Source organism: Oscarella lobularis, chromosome 6 (genome assembly GCF_947507565.1).
Source record: "Oscarella lobularis chromosome 6, ooOscLobu1.1, whole genome shotgun sequence".
Taxonomy (NCBI): Eukaryota; Metazoa; Porifera; class Homoscleromorpha; order Homosclerophorida; family Oscarellidae; genus Oscarella; species Oscarella lobularis.
This window is the reverse complement of record NC_089180.1, coordinates 579,581-597,273: the sequence shown is the minus strand read 5'-3', so window position 1 is coordinate 597,273 and position 17,693 is coordinate 579,581. Positions and strand designations below refer to the sequence as shown.

At 45.6% G+C, this 17,693-nt stretch overlaps 4 protein-coding genes and 1 pseudogene across 5 annotated transcripts; 1 reads left to right on the top strand and 4 right to left on the bottom strand.

Moving 5' to 3' along the window:
* Positions 1-4,142: 4,142 nt before the first annotated feature.
* On the bottom strand, positions 4,143-5,139 carry LOC136188393 (cyclin-dependent kinase 2-like; annotated as a pseudogene).
* LOC136188331 (uncharacterized) lies at positions 5,094-8,275 on the top strand. Of its 2 annotated transcripts, none has more exons than XM_065976071.1 (5): positions 5,094-5,276; positions 5,643-5,680; positions 5,747-5,977; positions 6,026-6,846; positions 7,262-8,275. In XM_065976071.1, the coding sequence occupies exons 4-5, from the start codon at positions 6,238-6,240 to the stop codon at positions 7,424-7,426; spliced, it is 774 nt and encodes a 257-aa protein (XP_065832143.1). In that variant the 5' UTR covers positions 5,094-5,276; positions 5,643-5,680; positions 5,747-5,977; positions 6,026-6,237; the 3' UTR covers positions 7,427-8,275. The 2 variants fall into 2 exon arrangements, with proteins under 2 accessions (XP_065832143.1, XP_065832144.1); XM_065976072.1 differs by having other exon boundaries at positions 6,026-6,868.
* Positions 8,276-9,415: 1,140 nt separating this feature from the next.
* Positions 9,416-11,097, bottom strand: LOC136188327 (TNF receptor-associated factor 3-like). The gene is made up of 3 exons (XM_065976065.1): positions 11,071-11,097; positions 10,548-10,649; positions 9,416-10,472 (listed from the first exon to the last, which is right to left on the bottom strand). Exons 1-3 carry the CDS (start codon positions 11,080-11,082, stop codon positions 9,441-9,443), a joined length of 1,146 nt encoding a protein of 381 aa, XP_065832137.1. The 5' UTR covers positions 11,083-11,097; the 3' UTR covers positions 9,416-9,440.
* A 507-nt stretch (positions 11,098-11,604) lies between these two features.
* Positions 11,605-14,063, bottom strand: LOC136188325 (importin subunit alpha-1-like). Its single transcript, XM_065976063.1, has 16 exons — positions 13,982-14,063; positions 13,838-13,929; positions 13,661-13,785; positions 13,476-13,589; positions 13,349-13,423; positions 12,937-13,285; positions 12,802-12,884; positions 12,654-12,740; positions 12,558-12,602; positions 12,438-12,500; positions 12,312-12,380; positions 12,202-12,258; positions 12,084-12,155; positions 11,976-12,029; positions 11,843-11,896; positions 11,605-11,790 (listed from the first exon to the last, which is right to left on the bottom strand). Exons 1-16 carry the CDS (start codon positions 13,999-14,001, stop codon positions 11,635-11,637), a joined length of 1,515 nt encoding a protein of 504 aa, XP_065832135.1. The 5' UTR covers positions 14,002-14,063; the 3' UTR covers positions 11,605-11,634.
* Positions 14,064-15,421: 1,358 nt separating this feature from the next.
* Positions 15,422-17,371, bottom strand: LOC136188392 (deleted in azoospermia-like). The gene is made up of 11 exons (XM_065976141.1): positions 17,362-17,371; positions 17,282-17,313; positions 17,006-17,161; positions 16,825-16,905; positions 16,649-16,740; positions 16,526-16,580; positions 16,363-16,419; positions 16,012-16,308; positions 15,909-15,954; positions 15,754-15,854; positions 15,422-15,704 (listed from the first exon to the last, which is right to left on the bottom strand). Exons 1-11 carry the CDS (start codon positions 17,369-17,371, stop codon positions 15,603-15,605), a joined length of 1,029 nt encoding a protein of 342 aa, XP_065832213.1. The 3' UTR covers positions 15,422-15,602.
* Between the last annotated feature and the right edge of the window lie 322 nt (positions 17,372-17,693).

Here is a 17,693-nt window from a genome sequence, read left to right as displayed (position 1 = left end):
TAAAGAAAAAATAGAGACAAAAAGCTGAAAATATGCTCTAACAGTTCATGACTTATCTGAAGATCCATTGATAATAAAATTTCTAATCAAAGAAAAATTATATAAATCAATAACTCCTTCTATCTCGTTCTAGACTCTTCAAGAGAGCGTCGTTTTATTTCGATCGCTTCGAAGACGTGCGTAGTAAACGGGAAAACTCGTTACGGAAAGCGAAAATCGCGCAAACGAGCCAAAAACAAAAGGAAACTATTTCGTGCGCGACGGACCCCATCGATTCACGCGAGAACGACTACAAAAAATAGAGAAAATTCACCTGCACCTATTCCCGTTGGATCCAGGGCCGAATAACTTTCCAATCGGTCGCAAAACCGATTGGAAGTGTCCACTTTGGTTCTGCAAGAAATTCGAAAATCACACAATGCAATTCAGAGAAGTAGACAAACCTCATCGCGAGGATTCTGTTGCGTTCCGCAGAAGGATTCGCTGCGAAACGAAGCCAGAATTACTCATCTAACGCACGCCGGTGCGAAGAACAATGGATATATAATCACGTGATCACTGTTGTCAAAAACCGATTGAAAAGCTAAAGCTGTGTACAAAAACATCCCATTGAATAATTAACAAGCGTCTACATTGATTTCTAGTCTAAAAAAAGATGAGGTCCCAGAATGGGGTACATAGCGGAAGTGAGCCATAGTTAGAAAAACAGTGTTTAAACAGTAGAGCGGCGATGAATAGGTGACGAAATGGTTCTGGACACCGATTTTGCTTCTTACAGACGATTTGTCTCAACGAGGGGCCTCACTTTTTCTAACTGTTATTATCAGTTTATCAGCTACTTATTTATGTCATAAGTTGCTTTTTAATCGCCGCTTTACTGTTTAAACTTGGTTTCAGACTGTTTTTCTAACTATGGCTCGCTTCCGCTATGTACCCCATTCTGGGACCTCATCTTTTTTTAGACTAGAAATCAATGTAGCAGCTTGTTAATTATTCAATGTGATGTTTATGTACACAGCTTCAGCTTTTTCAATCGGTTTTTGACAACAGTGATCACGTGATTATATATCCATTGTTCACCGGCGTGCGTTAGATGTGTAATTCTGGCTTCGTTTTCGCGGCGAATCCTTCGACGGAACTCAGCAGAATCCTCGCGATGAGGTTTGTCTACTTCTCTGAATTGCATTGTGTGATTTTCGAGTTTCTTGCAGAACCTAAGTGGACACTTCCAATCGGTTTTGCGACCGATTGGAAAGTTTTTCGACCCTGGATGCAACGGGAAGAGGTGCAGGTGAATTTTCTCTATTTTTTGTAGTCGTTCTCGCGTGAATCGATGGGGTCCGTCGCGCACGAAATAGTTTCCGTTTGTTTTTGGCTCGTTTGCGCGATTGTCGCTTTTCCTAACGAGTTTTCCCGTTTACTACGTACGTCTTCGAAGCGATCGAAATAAAGCGAGGCTCGCTTGACGAGTCTAGAACGAGATTAGAAGGAGTTATTGATTTATATAATTTTTCTTTGATTAGGAATTTTATTATCAATGGATCTTCAGATAAGTCATGAACTGTTAGAGCATTTTTTCAGCTTTTTGTCTCTTTTTTCTTTAGCACATCGACGAAATAAGAAGACAATGGATGACGTTTAATTGTTTGAGGTGTGTGCAGACTGAAGAAGCTCGACCACCCAAGGCGATAGACGTAAGGACAAGTTAGGGTTTGTAACATTTGTGCAAAGATAATATCTCTAGGGATTTTATAAAAAGAATAGAAATAATTGCAAATTGATTTAGTCAAGAGGAAGAAAGTAAGAGATAGTACTTGTCCTAGGTAATTTGATTTCTTTTCTTGTCTTCTAGACTGTACTTGTGGTGAAGGCAATATTCAGCATGCAAGGGAGCGTCAGATAAGTGCTAGCAGAGATTGGTTCTCGTAGACACATGATCTCCATCATTATTTATTGATGTATTAATTTTTTTAGAACACAAAGACATTGCTTCTGCTGAGGCCGACGAGTTTATTCAGGATTTAACTCGCGATCGACTGCAGAGGAAACGTGGATCCTTTGAAATTGTTGAGAGTATGTAAGATGCAACGAATATACCAATTTGTCTTGTATTGACAAGGCAATCATAGGTGTGGTAAATCGAACTTCGTTAACTTCGTTAGTTTTCTTTAGTTCTGTGTCAATGCATTTGGGTGAGAAGGGAAAGGCTTGGCGCTCAGTGTACCGTCTTTCTTCACAAAAGGATGATGGAGAAATTGGGCCAAGCAAAAACTCATCTCGAATTGAAAAAGATGATTGCGGAAGTGGACACAAATAATTTGGATGAATTGGTTTCATTTTCGTTATGATTTTTTTGCTTTAGGTACCATTCACTATCACGAATTTCGTTGGGAAAACGTTCGGCTATACTGAAAGTGTATCCCAAGCAAAAAGATATGATAATTATGTATTTATATATTTATTTATTTATTTATTAGGATTTTGATGTTTGAGGCCATGAAAGAGGAGAAGGAAAAGCCAAAGGGGCTTCCACCGAAACGGGATCTTTCGTCTTTGCCTTGATGGGATGGATGGATGGATGGATGGAAAATTGATGGAAATTCATGAAATTCAATTTCTTTTTACTGTGACACTACTAATTAATTAATTAATTAATTAGTTAATAATTCGTTTTGGAATTTTTAGTGACGAACGAGCTTTCGGTCTGCTTGAGCACACTCGCGCTTGTGTGAATCTCTACGTGATGGACTTTGCTTTGTTTGTTCCCCTGTCTGTGCGTACGTTCGGAATATTAATAAGATTCGTACGCAAAGATACGTCAGCTGAGGTAAACGTGATTGTTTTCTTCTAAACGATTGCCTATAATTGACCGGGTTAGATCTGTCGGATGGGACTTGCACACTCAGTTTCAAAAGCAATGTTTCAAGCTCCACGTGTCTTTCGATCAATAGCAGCTGGCAATATGTTCATAACCCCCTTACGCACAATAGCTAAAGGAGTAAGCAAGTGCACTAAAAACTTCCTTGTATTCTACATATAGAAAGGCATTATTATTTATAACCGACTTATTTCTTAGTCACCTCAGCCGGATGCGGACGCCTCTTGCGCGTGCAAGATCGGCTCAAGCGACGACTAAAAATTTTAGCTATTCCAGTGCTCTAATGTTTACTTGAGCAATTGAAATCAAGAGATAGGACTAGGAATTTATCTACGAAGCGAGGAAGGTACACAACAAACTCGACGCTTCATTCATTATGTAAACCCCGTATGTGGTCAGAAGTTTTGGCCGCGCTTTTGCCGTTCGACGACTAGCTATTCAAGCACTCTAATGTTTACTTGGGCGACTAGGAATTTGTCTAAGAAGCAAGAGGAAGGTACAACAAGCTCGATGCTTCATTTGTAAAACCCCCATGGGTATGTCGCTTCACCTTACGACTTTTTTGACTTGGAGAAGTTTGAGATGTCTTGTGCAATCAATCGTCGTTTATGAGACTCGTTGTCAGATGCGTTTTTCACGTTGAATTACGAGTTCAGTTTGACGACATACGGGGGTTTGCACAATGAATGAAGCATCGAATTTGTTGTACCTTTCTCGCTTCGTAGATCAATCCCTAGTTCCATTTCTTGATTTTAATCGCTCAAGTAAACATTAGAGTACTGGAATAGCTAGTCGAGAAACGGCGGCGAACGCTATAAGCTTTTCGTCGACTGAAAAGCTTGTCATAAGCTGCATGTTCAGTCTAGATCTAGATTGCTATAGTTAATGACTAATTCTAATCGAGATGAGAGGGAAACGAGTGCAGCCAGACAAAGTTTCAAGCTCCACGTGTCTTTCGATCAATAGCAGTGGCAATATGTTCATAACCCCCTTACGCACAATAGCTAAAGGAGTAAGCAAGTGCACTATAAACTTCCTTGTACTCTACATATAGAAAGGCATTATTATTTATAGTATATTAAGCTCCAATACAGTTGTCTGAACGTAGATTAAATATAGATTTAACGTAGATTAAATATAGATTTAACGTAGATTAAATATAGATTTAATCTATGGTCTGAACGACGACGATGAAATAGTGACGTCACAAAGGTTGTCAAGGTAAGACGCGATGTCCCGCATATAGACAAGTATTTATCTTTCTATTAATGTTTGCTTCGTAATCTCCACTACTACTGTAGTACAATTTACACGTACATGCATGACTACGAGTCAACTATCTCCTAATATTTCATTAATTGTCTGCTCTTACGTGGAGTAGATTGAGACCGTCTCGATTCATCCCTGGAATGATTTTCAATAAAGATTCAGGTGCCCATTTGAGAAAATTCTTCTTATAGTCCGGAAGTCGCGTACACCCAGGCCAAATTTTTTCATCTAGGCTTCCTAAAGTCCTAAAAACCCACACGTGCAAATAGAAAAAAGAATTCCTAATTTCTAACCTAAAAACGCGAAAAAGTTGATTGGTTTCAGAATCTCTCGGAAATAGGGGGTTCCCCTGAGCCATTTCGGCAAATATGCACCCAATACTCACAGGCGTGAATAAAATCGAGCACCGAGAAGAATTTCCGGTGCACGACGTTGAGAAGTTGATATAAATAGCTCTGCATGAAAGTGAGGTACATGATATCAATTTATTTTATTTGTTACTTTGATTTTCCCTTCGCCGATTCCGTCCCTTGTCGTTTCCATGAATCGTTTCATATCCTGATCCAAGAATTCGAACACGAGATATAGTTTTTATCTGAATAGATGACGTCATGAAGGCTAAAGAACACGAGTCTCTTGCAATGAAAGAAAGAGTCCCTCTACGCTTCACCTGTGACGACGTTTGGATGTTTCAATTCTTTCAGGATCGATATTTCCCGTATGGCCGTGGCTGGGAACCCCTTCTGTTTCGCTGTGAAACAAATCCGGTACACTTGCTCATTGAATTTCATGCATTCGTTTACGAGTCGAGTCGTATCGTTCGTTTTCAAGGCGACGACTTTTCCCGTCGCGCAATCTTTCGCCTACTATTGGCAGAAGTTCGGGCTCAGCTGTAAGCGTCACGTGGCAAACGTCGTGGCCCCACTACTAGCGTGCGCGATATCGATCGACGGCCACTGATCGACGGCCGGCACTCTCGACTTTTCCGCCATGGATTCGGCTTCCCTACGTCGCCTAGAGAAGATTCTCAAGTTCTCGGTCGAAAAACGCGTCGGCTTCGACCGAAGAACGATCGCACTTTGCGACTTAGAGGAGAACCATCGCCTTTCTTGCCCTCTCCTCTAAACAGGTGACGACGCGCTTTTTTTCTCTCGCTGTGCGCGCTCGCTGTCTCTCCCTCGCGCGTTATTAGAGTCGCGATCGCGGCAATTTTTGACTCGCAATGAAGACTGTCGCGGGCGGGGTCGGCGTCCCGTCGTAATCTGTTTATATCGAAGCGATCGCGAGTCGCTTCGCTCATTCGACGTGCTCCCCGCAATCGCTAGAGTCATGGTATTAGGCGGCGCTAAGGCGTTGTTTTGGACATGATCCTCGATATGACCGATACGTCATCGCCGCCAAGGGTCCGGTCCGTAGTACAGTACATGTAGCTGATATCATTGGCGAACGGATTCCCCAAGGCGCTACAGCAGCTGCTCATTGTTTTTCTTTATAGGCAACAGAGTGGTGACCTTGGCTTCGACCCGTCGACTGGTACATACGTCTTTTGATGATGATGATGATGATGATGTCATTGGCAGTGTTTTTGTCGTATACCAGGAATGGGCGAATTGCTGGAATTGCTCGGTTCGCCCGGAAGACCGCCACCCGATTCAGGAATTGCATCAGGAATTGCATCAGGAATTGCAACAAGCGGCGTTCCATCTGGCGCTCCGTCTGGCATTCAGTCAGACCACAGAAGACATCCTCCCCCGCCGCCGTCCAATCACAGCGGTGTAAGCGACTGGGGACAACCGAAGCGACGTCAAGAGGAGGAGTCGGACGACTGAGGTATATATCTGGCCGTCAATCTACATACATTTTTATTGACTTGTACAGGGAACCCATTGAGGGTGATCCCATGAGCCAAATGATCAGCGTCAGCATCCCCGGCACCCCCGCGGAGCCGAGCAGCATGCAGCGCTTAGCGGAACCGAGTCAAACACGCTCAGTGCGTTCTGCTTCGCCGCCAGGTGGCTTTACCACCCGTACAGTCCGAAGGGTCTCTACTGCGAGACTACGAACCCTATCTCACTATCGAATTCGAATTCATGCCTATGAACGTCAGTTCCGTTACTTCCAATTGGTGGTTCGGCATAGGCTACTCGCTCACTGACACGATGCCTAATTCCGACATAGTAACTGCATATTTAAATGAGACAAGCGGCCAAGCGATTGTGGAGGATCGTTTTGCTGACGGACGTTTCGAGCCGTCGAAGGCGGGCGACAGTCAGAATGAAACGATATTATCCGCGGGAAGTCGACGCAATGGAAGTCAACTAATCCGATTTACGCGTCGAGTTTTCTCCGACGACGATCGCGACGTGAATTTGAGCGACGACGATGTTTTCGTTCTAATCGCTCTGGGACCGCTCGTGGAGAATGGAAGTCTCGGGTATCACGCGGAGAATCGATGGCTATCTCCGGGACTTATATTTTTTCCTGATGCGACCGATTGCCACACGTGCGTCTGTCCGATGACTCCGCACTTCGGTAGAATAGAAGTGGTTAAAGAGAACGAAGACGATTACGGTATTCCCGGTACTCCCTTTCCCGGCACGGTGATTCGATACAGCTGCGAACCGGGCTATCATCTCCACGACGGCCCGAGCGAGAGGACGTGCCAGGCGAACGGCGAATGGACGTCGTCACACGAGCCGGTGTGTGAAAGCAACGTCATATGTAAGTTGGGAATCCGTTGAGTGGAAGCCTACAAGTAGGCACGCTAAAAGTAGATAAATGTGCTTAATGAATTTGATAGTATGAGGGTGTGGGGTAGAGCGTTAATCTACTGCTGATAGGGCGTATGGATGGAAGCCTAGGCATGCTACTAATTTGAGAGTATGTGGGTGGGTGGGTAGAGCCAGTTACGACTAGATCTGAGTATTCGAAATACCGTCTATGCATGCTATTACGTTAATAGGGCGTATGGGTGGGTAGAGCGGCGTGGGAATAATCGGCATGATTGTATTAATTAAAGAGAGCCGTATAACCGTACAGTGGTCATAGGGTTTTACATACATGTATACGTGGTGCATATGTCTTCTGATATTTTTTTTTCTTTGGCGCTTCTAGGGGACAGGTGCCAGGCGCACGGCTGCGCCGACGAGTCCGATCATTCGACGTGTTTCAGCGTTACTTGAACGTTCGTCGACGACATTCTCGGCGATCGCATCGTCGTTCGATTTCTCGGCCACACGACCGGCGACAAGTGGTACGGAATCGGCTTCAACAACGTGATCCCGATTCAGCTCCAGCTCGTGCGGATGCCCCGTCGGCGAGTGCGAACGCGTCGTCACGCGAGAGACGACGCGCTACGACGGCGCGACGATGATCGGCGCCGATTTTATCGTCGCTCGACACGCGTACGGCGACACGACTCGAATTCTCGTCGAAGATCGTCACTCGACGGGATTCAATCGTCCCGCCTTGGACGCCGATCAGAGTCAAGTTTGACTTCTCGACGCTCATTTCGACTTTATCAATCACGAAGAACAGGTATATTACGTCACGAGGAATTTATCGTCGATCGACTTTGCTAATGATTCTGTGAATTTTGATTTTCCGTTCACCGTTCTCGTGGCGAGTGGCGACGTTCGCGACGACGGCGGCGACGGGGAAATCGCGTATCACTTCGCCGGTCGCGACTTTCATCCGTGTCCTCTGTGTGGCTTGGAGTTTCGAGACAGATGCCGTGCGTGTCCCGTGCATCGTTCTCTGCCAAATCAGCGTCTGTTCTACGGTGAACGGCTCAATTTTCCCGAGAGCACGGTCGAGTACGAATGCTTGCGCGGATACGAGATCGAGGTCGGTGGCGTGACGAAACGCGAGTGCACGTTCGAGGGAAAGTGGGACGATTCTCAACCGACGTGCGACCAGCTTTCGACATGTAAGAAATACCTTAAATGACCCTATAACGCGATTGTTAAGTTCCTCGACGCACGCTTCGGCTGACTCGTGATAAGCGAAGGCGACGAACGCGTAGTGATCGACGGGTCGATTATAGTCCTTAACCTGGCCGAACTGGTAGACGTAGTCGAGCTTGAGTTCGTCGTCACTGAACCTCGCTTTCTTATTATTGATTGTGGTGACGAGATTACCGATGTAGACTTGGGTTTGACCTGTACTTTCGACGGTGTAGTCCGCGGACGCGGGTGGTGGTGGCGCCGCGGTGGCCACTGCGGCCCAACTGCGCAGTGACGTGACCCTCTCCGATAGATCATCTCCGATTATGTCAACGGTTCTAGTTAGGTTTTTCTCGCCCCAAGTTTTGGTAAGCTCGTTACAACACGGTTGTCTGTCTTTTAACATAGCCTGCGTTTCTTCCTCGGTTTCAGTAGAGTATCTCCCTTCTTCAATATCTGTTTGTTCTTTCACTGTACGTATGACGCAGATGCCGTTGTTTTCCGGCGATAGATACGTTTCCACGTCCCAGTTCTCTTCCTGCCTACGCGTTACCGTCGTTCCGTCTTCGGTGAAAGCGAAACGACTCGGCACGAGCAATTCGTCGCGGATGATTTGCTCGCGCACGTCGCTCAGTTTATACGCGCGCGGCACGCGAACGAATCCCACGGCGTTGTCCCGATTGTCGAGCGCGATTTTTAGTTTGAATTGTTCGCACATTTTAACGATTTTTTTTCGCTTGAATTGCAGCAATGCCCATATCTTTGAGATCGTCGACTGTAAGCTCGGCGACGTCTTCTATTGTATCGATGTTTTCTTCGGCGAAAATTTTGATTATTTTTTGTCGAAGCTCCTTTGCAGATCGACCCGATGACCCGATCCCTTATGTCCGTCATGTCTGTGAATGCATTATTAGCATATTGAAAGTGACGTAATTTTCCTGCTTTACACGTCTCCGCCTCCCAGTCGTTTAGTCTATTAACCTAACTTTTTAGCTACAATGATATCGCGCAATTCCTAAGTTGCAGAACTATTTCTATGGGCGGAACTCGCTCCGCCCATGACTACAGCCGTCATAACACTGTCACAAGGCGCAATGTCCCGGATTTAATTGGGTAAACGGCTATAAATGCCCGGATTAGACGACCACCGCCCCCATTCTCCAAGATTTGGAAAATGGGGGCGTTGGTCGTCTAATCCGGGAACTTAGAAGAGTCATATATATATACGTGGGAGCAGTGGGAGCTGAGCGCAAGAGTATGCTTCAAACATGAAACACGTGGCACACATTTTTATTGACAAAAATCAAGACCTAGTAATTAAAGCACCAAAAGAAATTTATCTATAAAAATCATCCTTTGTCTGGACGAGTGACGTCACTTGTGTCCACAACTACTTTGATAAATAACGTGTCATCTCTTATATAATCTCCACCGTCTAATGTCGATAAGGGAACAAATAGAGGACACCCACTCGCAATATTCATTTCATTGCGCGGCTTTTTGAACGACGACGACGTGAGATCGGGTCTAAACGTGTCCGACACGTGTCTACCATAGGTTTGATCCATGAGGACGAGAGTCACTTTCTGTTGAAAGGGCCAAGGCAAAAGGGCATCATACTCGCCCCTCATCACCACAAAAAACAGCGAGAGATGAGTCCCTTTTCCCATCCCGTCCCCATTCAGATACAACCTCGCACAAAGCTTATATCCGCAGCCAGAAGTGTAAAACGGCTGCGAATAAATCGAAGGCGTTTTCCCACTTACAGCCTCACGCCTACGCCTTCGAATATCAGTAATCTTCCACAGAAGAACTCCCTCGGTATTTTTACAGTCCAACATATCAATCCTAAGCCCGTGCTCCGCTAATTTGATATCGTGAGAAGCGAGGATTCGATCCTGTTGTGAGAACTGTTGTTCATTGAGCGGGCTCAAAGACGATCCCGTTCCCATGCCGCTTGTTCTGAGAGAAGGGGCGTCATTGGTTCTCAGCGAATTATTTTCGTCTTCTAGTGATCGTATTCGCGCCGCTTGGGTTGTTACCAATTCTTCCATTTTGAGCATTTTCTCGGTCATGATTCGAAGATGACTTTCGACGTTGTCGAACTTGGCGCGATAGTCTCTCTGCGCGTTGTCGACAGATTGATAGCAGGCTTCGAGCATTTTTGTTTGGACGACTCGTTGATGGGCTTGCATGTCTGTGGCTTGGGTTTCGAGGCTGGAAATTCTTTCTGTTAACGCCTCCACTGCTTTCGTATTGCTCTGTTGGAGGATGCGAAAATCTCGATGAGTTTCGCTGAGACTTTCACGAAGACGATCTAGGTCCTGGTTGGCGGCGTGGACGCCTTCACTTGCAGCAACTGGATGAGGCGTCGTTTTTGTCTAAAAACGCAAATACAGAGAGAGGGAGGAAAGTTGTCTTGAGCCCTTTCCATATCGTACTGCACAACGTCGTACCTCATTGTGAGGTGAGGTTCGTTTCCCTGAACGCACTTCTATGTCACGATGAGACTCCAGCTGTTCCCGTTGCATTTCTGCTCCTAGCGAAGCAGTGACAACCTAAAACAGATGAGATTCCCGGATAAAATGGCGCTGTTCAAAATCGGAGAAGAACAGCTCGCAGCGAACGATCCAGCGCTATTTCGTCAAGATAGAGCAGCCAGACATTCGAATTCGGTTGCAGACACGCACGCGCGCTCTCTATAGAAATCGCCAGACGCGAAAACGGAGCGAACGCCTTCAAAAGCGAAGAAACGGCTCCTCATCGATCTAAGCAACGACGCGGAAAAGCCGAAACGAAAGAAACTCAAACTATCGCGACGACGCTCGTTCATCGATCAGGAAGGGGGCCCCACTAAAAAAACGTCGATTTTTCAACCGAATTCGACGATTCGCTCAACGACAGCGCACTTCTCGCGCTTTCGATCGACGGCGAAAAAAAATTCCACCACTAATTGAATTTGACGAGACATCCGGGTACCTGCGTTGCCATGTCGTCGACGTGAAACGCACGGATTCGCGCGAATTGACGCTAAAACTCGAACGAAAGAGCCGCGTCATCGAGTGCATACTCAGAGACGACTGGTTCTACACGGAAATCCGCCCGAAAGACGTAGTTAACATTATTAGCGATTCCTACGCTAGTCCAATCGTTCTTGACGGTTTATCCGAGTCGTTCCTTGTTCTTGAGCCTGACTCTCTTTTATCTGTTACCTCGGTTGCCATGGCAACGCGATGCGATGTTCGAAATTGAAATGGATAGAGTCTCTTTACGCGCTAAATAAATTCGCTGACGACTTTTTTGGTGGGCGCGGCTCTCAGGTTCATATCAAAAAGTGAGCCGCGTCAAGAAGGAAGAATTTAAAGATAAATAATGGGACCGGGGCATAGACGGAAAAGTGGGCGTAACACTGATAGATATTGGTACATAATATTTTATGATCACAGGTAGCTCGTACCAAATTCCGGCCACTTGCCTCATGAGAAGTGTAGCAATTGGCTCGTTGGGACTTCATTTGACAGCAGCTCTTCCAATTGTTTTCTCTCAACTATTATAGGTCTGTGATAAAGTGAACGAGAGTCCTTTTTTATCTTCAGGGTTTCTTAGCGTGGCTCTCTCGCTTCTCGATAAATCTTCCCGCTGTCCAGCACCTCGAGTCTCTGATGGAATTATTGCTTCCTTTTGCGACTTGAAATCGTCCTAAGAAACGAAGGTAATTTATTCTTTTATGTATTATGATTTTAGTACATACACCATCGGTGAGTATGTTAATGAGCGGTTGAATAATTCCGGCATCAGCTACAGCCTGTATTAAAGAATTCATAATATTATTATGAACGATTTTTTATTAATTAATTAATTAATTAAAGTCATCTTCTTCTTACTCTGATTTGTTCTGGTGTTCCTGCTGTGACGTTGGATACAGTCCAAGTGGCCTCCTAAATTAAAAAATAATTAATAAAGTTTATTTTTTGACTGTCACTCTGTCTAACCTTCTTGATACTTGGCTTTGAATGTCTCAGCAAAGCGGGGAAATATTGGAGCCCATTTGAATCCAAGACAACCTGAATGAAAATTAGATTTAATTATATTGAATTTTAATTGATGTGCCTGTGTTTGAATGTCAGATCCAGTGACAATATTTCCAATTGCTCTCAGAACAGGAATCTATATTAAGTTCTCTTATTAATTAATTAATGAATAAGAGCGTTCATAAGTACCAAAAGTTCTGTTTCTTGACTGCCAAGCAATGTCACCATTTGGGGAACAATTCCACAATCAACAATCATCTAAAAATTAATTAGTATTAATTAATTAATTAAAAATTCGTGTGAGTCTTGATTTACCTGTACTCTCTCTTCTGTGCTATCAGTGAGATAGGCAAAAGCCCAGCAACAGTTTGATACAACCTGAACGAATTCAAGTCAAAGATCAGATAATAATATAAAGGGATTTTAAGAAAAGACCTCTTTGTCAGAATGAAACAAAAGTTGACACAGAGAAGGAAGAATCTAAAGAAAATAGATATATAATTTTTTTCAATTAATTATGTATGATCTTACAGCTATAACCGCTTCCGTTGACGGAGATGGATTCTTATTTCGACACAAATTAGAAAAAGTCCACACAATTGTCCTTAGAAAGGTTACCTAATAAATATTATGTATGATCCCCTATAGTATTGACTCTGAATCATTATTATAGGCCTACGTCAATTGTTGGAGTAAGCAAGGCAATCAACGGCGGAATTACATTATGTTTAACAACAAAATCTCTCAAATGAGCTCCATCGCCTAAACAACAAAAATAAATAGATAAATACGAAAATTAGCTATGGATATGTACCAGCAATATTCCCCAAGGCCCATACAACTTGCTCAGCGATGCTCATATTTGTCGGCACAGAGAGAAGTCGAATGAGAGCTGGCACGGCGCCAGAATCGACGACAGCGCAAGTGTGCTCGCTCGCAGCAACATTCGTGAGTGCCCATGCGGCTTCGTACTGAAGATTGGGATTATCCGATTCGAGAAAGGAGACGAATTTCGGTATAAATCCAGCATCAATGATTGCGTCAATAGGCGGATGACGTTCACGTGAGAGTAATTTTCTCGCTGTCTGGAGACCGTTTAGTTGGACGTTTACTAATGGCGATGACATTGTTTCCAGCATTGTTGACAGTGACGTCGGTATAGCCTATATTAAATCATTTATACTTGGAGTTGGAGGAGGAAAACCATCGATTATTGAATGTAACACCTTATCAAATTTTTTCCCTTCCAACGCGTCTTCTCCGTCGACGGCTAATTGTTTAATATTTTCAATAGTTTGAAGCTATTTGAGAACGATTAGTATTCTGATTTTTTATTTTAATTAATTAATTTACCTCCGCCTTCACCGCCATATTACCCGGCTCCAATTCCAACACATTCATCAAGTTCACTCGCGCCGCCTCCAAATCGCCGAAGCGCACGTGACACTTCGCCTTACGGAAGTAAGCCTACGCGAAATGGAAAATTCTAGAAACGAGGGCGGAGCGTCGCCAGAAAAAAAAAAACGACGCGATTTCACCTTGACGAAGCTGGGATTGTGCCGAATTGCCGCTTCGCAGTCGTTCAACGCGTCGTCGAAGTAGTTGAGAGCCAAAAAAGCGGCGGCGCGATTCGAATAACACGTCGCGTTCGTTGGATCGCAATCTAGAGGAGCTTTTCGCTTCGTTTTTACGTTTACTATTGGAAGATTGCTTGCCTAGTGCCTCCGAGTAGAGGCGCACTGCTCCTCTGTAGTCCTTTGCGGTGTAGAGCGCGTTTCCCTCCTTTTTCTTCGTCTCCGCGGCGATTCTGGTCACGAAATGCGCTAGACTGAGATTGACGGGACTGTACTAGCGATTACAATGGCGTTTGAAAGTCCATCTGCTCGGATTCGTCGACGGTGGCTGCTCGGCGCGTCGGCGAGTGTCCCTGAATGGCAGGTGATACCGCACGCTATCGGTGCGTCACAACGTCTCGTGGCCGGGAAATTTTCTACTGCACGGTTTATTTAGAAGGCAGTATGTACTGCATTACATCTAGTTTTTTATATTAATTGCGAAGTCTGTTGAGCCGTATTGTCCTCCATCTGAAGTATGCGAGTCTGTTGACTGGGAATTGATGCAACGTCATGTGACTCAATTAAACCTGGTTCGTATTCTTTTTTACTTCTCTTTCACTTGAAAGTGTCCGTAAAACCTTTAGTCCACAAAGTATGAATCAGCGGATTGAGAAGGGCCACTAAGCCGTACATGTATGCATTGGCGATATCAAGGTAGATTCCCGCTTCGTTCCTTACAAACAGGACCCAAAGTGCGAAACTAAACCTCTTCATGTGAAGATCAATCATGTGCCTATAACGTGATAAAGTCTCGGTGCAATCGGATGCTTTGGTGAGGAATGAGAGCCCATCGAAAACGCCCATTTCGTCGGAAGTCCCCGCCCATTCATCGATATAACGAAAACACGGAAAAATACCACGGAATAGGCGCCGAACGACGTCTATAGCATGCTTCTACATATATTCTGGTGGTTACGCGGAGTATCGCGCAGATAGAGGACAATCTGGAGAACAATTTCTGAAACCCTAACGCGCGTCATGCCCAAACAAGAGACTGTGACGTTGCCTGTGACGTTGCCTGGACGTCACGTGCACAAGCCCTATATTGGTTAGCGTGCGGTAGACACATCTTACGGTAAATCTTTACGGTAACTGTTTCTTTCTGTTCTGTTATTCAGTTGTTAGGGCTTGTCTAGTAAGAAAATAGCTTACGACCTTAAAAATGCACTATACAGGCTGTCGACTGAAACGAGTTTCCACTTTCCCTCGGCAACAGATAGCAGATCATTGATAAGACCCAAACCAGAAAAGCTTCGTTCACTTTTCTCTTCTCATGTTTAAATCAATTTACCCTCACCAGTGGATGCAGCACAGCAGAAATCATGAGTCATTCTAATTAATTGCAAGTTTGGACTTCATCATTTTAGCGCTTCAAGTTACTCACGAATAGCCCGTATGTTTTTATTGCGGGGGTGCAGTTTCCCACGCGAAAACGGAGGTCTTTAGCGTGTCAAAAAGTGCTGAGCTGTGACGTGCTGTTCAGCTGCAGCACCCGTATATGGGGAAAATCCCTTATGACGTCTCGATCGCCGTTTCTCGGCGATTCCACCGATCGCGATCGACGCAACGACGACAGACCAACCGCAACGAGTCCCTCGGAGACTCTCAGTCAACGAAATTGGCCTAAAAAGCCCGACAACGACGCGCGACTCGGAAAGGGTGTTAGCGCTGGTGTAGCGGTCGTGAGTGAAAAAAGACTTTAGTAAGAAGAGCTACAAAAAGAGATATATATACACACACATCGACGACATGCACAGTTGCACAGACAGACAGTCAGCGAGACATGCAGAGACCCCGCTCTTCCTATTGAGCCCCAGGCGCCGCCGGCGGGCCAAATTCGCGCCTCCGCTTTTCTCCGCTTTCGCTAACGACGACCACTTCCAGTGACGTTAGTCGTCGTCGTCGTCGTCGTCGTCGAGACGATCGGAGTTCCCACGATTTCGACGCGCGGTCCAGCCGTCGTATTCTAAAAGAGCAATTGAGGAGGGAGGCGGGGCATCCTGTCTTACACTTACATCCGGTTCGATATATCGATAGGCGTCAGCGGCGGCGTGCGCCGTTGGAGAAAGGAGCGCGCCGCCTATTGCCTGTAGGGTGACTGCGATTGCATTGGAACCTGCGAAAAGCAAGGAGCTGTTATCGACCTTTATGATACCGATCGAAATAGTACCTGGTAAACATGTTGATTCGGTGTCGGATAATAGTGGATGGACGAGCTGCGGAAACAGAAACGATGGTATAGGCATACGCAGTAGCCACGTCACTAACCTAACCTGCAGCGAATTACACGTTTCCCCATGATAACACCAAGCATTCGTCGGCGTTGTCGCCACAGGGACGAATCCCGGCGGAAGTGCATTGCAGCTGCAATGCGTGGGAGCCGACGGGGCAGCGTAAACGGGACAACACAGTGAACACACCGGCGTCACGGTCTCGTGACTCAATTGAGTCAGGTCGACGTGATTGACTGCAGCGACTTCCGCGCTCGACTGCGGTGACTCGAAACCGTCCGACGATCGGTCGACGCTTGTTGTCGTCGTCGACGTCGGCTTGTGAAATCGTTCGCCTGGCTACGTCAGTCGAAATTCACCAATGCAACGCGTCGACTCGTCTAGATTTCTTACCTGTTTACGAATCGCTGGTCCGACGTTCACTTTCTTCCCCATGAAGTACACTGCACCCTGTATAATAGGAGAGTTGGTGGTGTCAAAGATAGAGGCCCCGCCTTTCCACGCGCTTTCTCACGAAGGACGGGTCTAAAAGAAAGGCAACACGCGTACGTTCTACCTGCTCTTGCACGCGACTGGCGTCCTCTTGGCATCCGAACGTAATGAAACCGTACCTAGGTTCCCAAAAGTCGATGTTTCGATCGTTTGTCTCGTTTTTGCTTTTTTTCGTCGGCTTTCTTACCCTTTCGATGCTCCTTTTCGATCGGCGATGATCTTCGAGTCGCGCACAGCGCCAAACGTCTCGAAGCACGTCTTCAGTTCGAGCTCTGTTGTCTACAAACGTCAAAAACAGACGTTAGGTAATTAGACACGTACGGCGCGACGCTCTGCGCCAGCGCGTCTACTACGTGCACTCACGCTGAAGGAAATGCCGCCGACGAATATTCGATTCGGGACGTCGCATCCGTTTTTTTCGTCGATTCCTTCGCTCGCGGTCGTCTGCGCAACAAAGAAATTGCCGATATAAGGGGAAGACGAAGCCGTAGTCCAGTTCCAAAAATCCCCGCGATTGGATAACGAAGGGCTTACCATTGTTCACCTTTTCGAGATGGAGTGAAATCAGCGTCAGGATGAAATCGACGCCCAGACTGATGCGCGACCAATTAGCGCTAAGTGGCTCCACCTCCAAGGAAGTCAATGCCTCCCCTCGATCTTCCCCTTTTCCGCCCGATCGTTCCCTTCCAATTGAATCTCCCTAATTTAAAGTAACTAAAACATTAGCCATGACAACGAAGAATAAATCCGTACCTCGGGATATTGACCCTTCCCTCGATCCCCCTGCTCGATTGTCCCCCCTTTTTCCCTTCGCGCTCACTATCCTCTCCTCTTCCTTCCAGCCTGGTCCCCCTAGTCAAAGGAACTCAGCATGACTGATGGCTTAAAATTAGACGGTACCTTGTGACATTGACCCTTCTTCCTACTCGATCCTCTCCCTATACAACACACGACAAACAAAGCCCCTACAACACATGAAACTAGGGTACACTTATCTGATGGAATTCCCTTAATGAGCCCTAGAGATGAAATGACCCTAACAAAAATAAGATTAATTAAAAGAATTAAAAGAATTAATAATTATACATAAGAATATTTGTCCTCCTGAAAACATACCTGGAGAAGCTCCCCCCCTTGCTTAGTTAACGAAATCGGACATCTGAAGGGAAGAAAACTGAAGTATGGACTTTTAAAAAGGTCAATATTCTCGTACCTGTGACGGACACGCGACG